The 6,488-nt window shown below is 35.2% G+C and overlaps 1 protein-coding gene across 1 annotated transcript; it reads right to left on the bottom strand.

The window, feature by feature from the left end:
- Positions 1-4,426: 4,426 nt before the first annotated feature.
- LOC101495365 (S-protein homolog 5) lies at positions 4,427-5,300 on the bottom strand. Its single transcript, XM_004486392.4, has one exon. It carries the CDS (start codon positions 5,231-5,233, stop codon positions 4,802-4,804), a length of 432 nt encoding a protein of 143 aa, XP_004486449.1. The 5' UTR covers positions 5,234-5,300; the 3' UTR covers positions 4,427-4,801.
- Between the last annotated feature and the right edge of the window lie 1,188 nt (positions 5,301-6,488).

The raw sequence follows: 6,488 nt of genomic DNA on the forward strand, positions 1-6,488 counted from the left end.
CATGCACATAACGAAGCTGCGATATACTCCGCCTCGCAGGAAGAGAGAGCAACCACCGGCTCCTTTTTAGAACACCACGAGATTGGTGCCCCTCCGAACATAAAGACATAACCGATCGTTGATTTCCAATCATCCTTATCTCTGCACCAATTGGAGTCGGTGTATCCGAGTAATTCACAACTTTTGCCCATGTCATTTGCAGGAAATAAAATTCCACAGCCAAGAGTACCTTTCACATATCTAAGTATTCTCTTAACTGCTGCCAAATGTGATACCTTCGGCCTCTCCATGAATCTACTTGCAATACCGACACTAAGCGATAAATCTGGTCGCGTATTGCACAAGTAACGCAATGATCCTATCAATCTCCGGTATTGAGTAGGATCCACATCTTGCTCATCTTCACTTTTGTAGACCCATTTCACACCAATAGCCTTTTTGCCTTTCGGTAAATCAACCAACATCCATGTATTGTTCCTTTCAATAGATTTCAGTTCTTCCTTCATAGCACACATCCACTTTGGATCGCTTAATGCCTCCTCCGTATTCACCGGTTCAGATTCGGCCATTAGAGCGAAGTGAATAAGATCACCCTCATTGTTGATCTCGCTATCTTGGAATAATTCACAATCACGGAATCTTTGAGGCAATCCTCTTCGCCTTGTTGGTCGTCTACTTGATTCACCTGTTTCGGTTCTGAAAGGTTGCTGTACAGCACCTTCAGCAGGCTGAAAATTCTGATTTTCCTACAGAAAATCGATTGGCAAATCGATTTCCACCTCTCCAGAAGCAATTCCATGTTGATTTTCGTGGCATAAGTCGATTGGTAAATCGATTTCCCCCTCTCCATAAGCAAAATTCCGATTTTTCTGCAGAAAATCGATTGGTAAATCGATTTCCACCTCTCCAGAAGCTCCAGGATGCTGATTTTCGTGGCATAAATGGATTGGTAAATCGATTTCCCCCTATCCAGAAGCAAAATTCTGATTTTTTTTTTGCAGAAAATCGATTGGTAAATCAATTGGCACTTCGCCAGTAGCTCCAGGATGTCGATTTTTGTGGCATAAATCGATTGGTAAATCGATTGGCACTTCACCAGTAGCTCCAGGATGTTGATTTTTGGGGCATAAATCGATTGGTAAATCGATTTCCCGATCTGATATGGCAGTTTTTCTGCTGTCAAACTGTCGTATCTTATCCACAATCACATCTCGACTAATTACGATCTTCTTGCTACTCACATCAAGCAACTTGTAGCCTCCGGTAGGATGATATCCAACAAGCAACATCATTTCACTCTTGTCATCAAGCTTCTTTCGAAGCTGTCCCAGAATATGTCGAAATGCTACCGAACCGAAAATGCGCAAATGACTCAAATTCGGTTTGAATCCAGACCATACCTCTTCTGGAGTCACCTTTTCCAGCTTCTTTGTAGGACACCTATTCAACACATAGGCGGCTGTAGCAACAGCTTCTCCCCAAAGCTCTTTCGGCAAATTCTTCCCTTTCAACATGCTACGCACCATATTCATAATTGTCTGATTTTTCCTCTCGGCCACGCCATTTTGCTGAGGCGTATAGGGTGGTACAACCTCACGCACTATACCCTCATCATCACAATACTTCCCAAATTCTCTCGAAGTAAATTCGCCTCCGCCATCAGTTTTGAGAATTTTGAGTTTGTGATTGCTTTGCCGCTTAACCATGGATTTAAATCGTTTGAACACCTCAAACACCTCATCCTTCCTCTTTATGAGATAAATCCATAGCTTCCTACTAAAATCATCAATAAATGTGACAAAATATCGATTACCTCTATACGAACTGACTTGCATTGGTCCGCACACATCGGAATACACCACTTCAAGCTGATGTTTAGTCATATGACCTGCATCTTTGCTGAAAATATTCTTGTGTTGCTTCCCTTGTATACACTCTTCACATATCTCAGCTGGAATATTGATACTAGGCAGTCCGGTCACCATCTCATACTTTTGCAACGCGTTGAGATCTCGAAAATTCAAGTGTCCAAGACGGTAGTGCCACAACCATTCATCACGACTTGCCGCTGTAGCTAAGCACCTATGCTCCATGATTTCCAACTTAATCTTGAAAGTCCTATTGGCAGCCATAAGAGCCTTAAGGATCAAAATACCGTTTTGGTCCAAAACGCGCAAAACCTTGTTTTCCATCTGAATCATGTAATTCCTCTCAAGCAATTGGCCAATACTCAAGAGATTACACTTGATTCCTGGAATGTACAACACATCTTTGATCAAGGAATGACCACCATCCCTTCTCATGATCAAAACATCACCGACACCGTCGGCCACTAATGTCGTATCATCCGCGAATTTCACTCTACTTCGCGTGGCTTGATTGATCTTCACGAACCAATCCTTTCTTCCTGTCATATGTGTCGAACAACCTGAGTCCAAGTACCACTCATTTCTCCCTTGGGCTCCATCTCGAACTGTTACCATTGCGCTTTTCTCCGAATGCGTTATTGCAGATTTTTCTGCACTGCAATAGTTGTTGTCCAGCAGCTTCCCCTTGTCACAGTTGTTGTCCAACACCTCTTTAATGTCATAGTTCTCTTCCGTGATCATTACAAGAACCGTGTTATCATAATCCACGTCTTGCCTAGCAATCTTAGCCTCATCCGCATAATTCTCCATTGGTTTCGCTCTACACTCTCTTGCGAAATGCTCAAGCTTTTGACAATTGTAACACTTCTTGGTACTTTTGTCGAACGGCTTGTAGTTGTCTTGACCACCACCTTTGGAACTGCCCTCACCTTTCCTTGAATTTTGTGACTCTTTTCGATCAAAATTCTGGAAATTTTTCTTTCCTCTAGAAGGCCATTTCCCTTTTGATTTCTTATTCTTCTCGTTGAAACGGGCTTGCAAAGCAACTTCCACTTTGGCTTTATCATTTCCGCTTTCGTCCATTCTTTGTTCATGAGCTTCCAATGAACTTTGAAGTTCATCTTTCGTCATCGTCTTGAGATCCTTCGATTCCTCAAGCGCCACCACAATATTATCGAATCTTGGTGTTAAAGAACGCAATACCTTTGACCCAAAATTTTGTTCGGAAACGGCTTCACCATACGACTTCATTTGATTCCCCAAGCGTGTCACACGCGTCACATAATCGTTAATCGTTTCCTTGTATTCCATTTGAAGTAACTCAAACTGCCGCTTATGAGTTTGTAACCTCACCACCTTCGCCTTATCCGCACCAGCATAAACTTTCTCAAGAATACCCCAAGCTGTCTTCGCCGAGTCGCAATCGTCAACTTTTTCGAAGTTGTCACTATTGACGCAAGAATGAATCAAGAAGAGGGCCTTGTAGTCTTTCTTCTTATCTTCCTTGAATTTCGCTTGTTGCGTTGCTGTAGCCTCTTTAACAAGAGGAGTAATGCCATCGGTAATCATATCAAGAACATCTTGATATCCAAACAAAACTTTCATTTGTTTGTGCCATTTGTCATAATTCTTCGAATCAAGAATCAGAAGGTTGGTAGGAATTTTGTCATTGGAAACATACATGATTGCAGCGGAAATTGGATCTGAACTAGGCTCTTGACGCCAAATGTTGGAACACAATCAAGAGTGGAGGGTGAATCAATAGTGAAAAATCAATAATTGAAAACTTTGGTGTTTGAGAAGATGATGGAGAAAAGAGAGAGATTATAGAAGAGAGTAATTTTCTGATTTTTCACTATATTATCAAAATGACATTAGTTTTTAAAACAATACACACAAAGGTATTTATATGGGGTACAATGTGGAACCAATCAATTTGACCCAAACAAAATTTGAATTATATATCACTTCCAATAATGTTGTAGAGAAGAAAATAAAGTATCAACAAAAAGAAAGAAAGAGACATCTAATTGTACTTTGTGTTTTTAAGTTTAAAGTATTTTTGTATTTTTTCTCTACGTCTACGATGACCAACAATACACTTAACAAACTTATCTCATTACTAGCATTTGGCAACATGCATTCATAAAACAAAGGATGAATTTTAGAAACATATTATAGAGTTAGGGACTAAATTAGAGTATCCATATTTGTAAGGATTAGATTGAGAGTCTTCTACAAAGTCATGTGTCATTTTCGGTTTTTCAATGTTTTGTTTATCAGATATGAAAAAAAAAAAAATTTACCATTCATAGTGGGACTAATTTGAAAAAAAAAATTACAGAATCAAAGACCAATTTAAAATATTCATATTCTTAGAGATCAAATTGAGAAAGCTTTCTAAAGTGAAAGACTATTTTAATATATAAAAAATAAGTGTCGTTTTATATTTTTAATATAATATTAATTGTTGTATTTTAATCCTACTCTTAAATTAACACAATTTGCTTTACTCTCAAATTTGGTATACTATAATATACTCTCACTTCGTCCAAAAATAACAATAACATTTGATAATTTCACATAAATTAAAAAAATATAGTAATTAAATGAAAGAGAAAATAGACATTCTACTAAAATATCTTTAAGTGATAATTTTTTTAAGACATTATGTTTGAAGTAAACATTTATTTGATCTTACTAAGAAGCATAAACCCTGTTATAATTATGCAAAGTTTCTCACATATCTTGGAACATATTACTAACTATAACCGGTTTGAATTGTAGCACAAACAATTCTTAGACAAATTTCATTGAACTTTCGACTGAACTTAAGATTATCAGAGTCTCGCTAGTGTAGAACTAACATACATGGTTTGGTGAATCCAAGCTAGGAGAAAACCTTGGAATCATCACATGATTCACATTCACACTCACCATATGAAATCCTTCCTCCAATTCACTTCATCATTACTAAAATAAAATCCATCTTGTGTCACTCTCCAAGAACATAACCTATGTGGACCACAACGTTCTGTATCTCTAGAAACCTTAAATGCATCAAAACTCTTTCTTGTCTTATCCCATTTCATAGTACACTTCATATAGTTGCTGCTCCAGAAATTGGGCCTCATGATCCAGCTGAATTCATCATGCTCTTGCAAAGCACGACCACCAAGATCAACTTCCTCAGATGAACACCAAATGACTAATGGAACAGAGGAATTATTTGTGAAGCCATTCATCACACGAACATAGTATTCATCACTGCCAAATATATGTTGTGTTCTTTGTACTATTGCCATCACAATGAAAATGGAGGTGGCAAAACATAGTATAAGGTAAACACTCACCACAAATTTCATTGTTTTTTTGTTTGTTTAGTTTTAATAGTGATATGTTATGTATCTGTTTTGGTTGTGAGGCTTTGTGTGTGTCTATATATATTTATATATTTATAAAAAAATAATAATCAAAAGTAACACATAACTCATAATATATAAGGAAGTAGCTCAAAAAGTTATATTAAGTAGCAATACAAACACTATCAAATGAACTTGGGAGCTATTGCTTTCACAAGTATTTGTTAAATACATAAAGTGGTGTTTAAATATATCACTAATCATACAACTAAATATTCATTATCTCATTTTTAATAAGAATGTTGACGGTCAAAGAATAATTTTAATACATTTAATTTTTAATTTCACTTTAGTGTGTAAATGTGGAGTGATGTAATATTTAATTATTTTTTTAGATACAGTGAAATTTATAATATAAAAATTATTTATCATAAAATAAATAATTCGAAAAGTAATTCAAATTTGATTTTTATTTTTATTTTTGTCTTTATTTATTTTTAAAAATTAGACATAACTCAAATCTTATAAACTAAGACGAATTGATGAATGACACTTATTTCTGTATACCCCAAATTACCATACAAAAAGTATTAAAAATATTTAAATAGTGAATCACGCTTAAATGCAACTAATAGAAGCTCATTTGCAATCACATGACTATATTGGCAAACATAAAAAACTATTATGTCTTGTGTCCTAGATGGCTGTTGCAAACCTATATTTAATATCATGCGTACTAGTGCTTGATTGATTGATTGCCGATTGAGTTATCTTTGCAACTTAATTTAATAATATTCTAATGGTTGTAGTGTTGTGCCAAGTTTAGTGCTTGCACAAATCCTTTATCCTTTTTTTTTAATTGATATATATATGATCTCAATCTTATCATTGTGTGTGATCTTTGCCTTTATTGCCACTTTATGTTTAGGGTGTAGATATCATATTTTAAAGCATATCCATGCGACAGTATGTTTATGCCTGTTCATATATATGCTAAGATATTGCTTTTAAGATTCTATTTATTTTCTTCGTGAAAATCTATCAATCAATATTATATATAGCTATTTTTTTTTCTTACTTGAAAAAATAAAAGAAATTCAAATATTTTAAACATTAAACATAATATCAAATTTAATTTTTTTAACAATTTATAAATCTGTTTTATTTTATTAAATATATATTGTAGAGATTAATTAAATTAGATATCAATATAAAATGTTTTATATTATTGATAAATTATAACTATTTATATATATGA

This window comes from Cicer arietinum, chromosome 1 (genome assembly GCF_000331145.2).
Source record: "Cicer arietinum cultivar CDC Frontier isolate Library 1 chromosome 1, Cicar.CDCFrontier_v2.0, whole genome shotgun sequence".
NCBI lineage: Eukaryota > Viridiplantae > Streptophyta > Magnoliopsida > Fabales > Fabaceae > Cicer > Cicer arietinum.

What these genes read in the sequence shown, in the direction of transcription:
- LOC101495365 (XM_004486392.4), bottom strand. Translation starts at nt 5,233, where the DNA reads ATGAAATTTGTGGTGAGTGTTTACCTTATACTATGTTTTGCCACCTCC.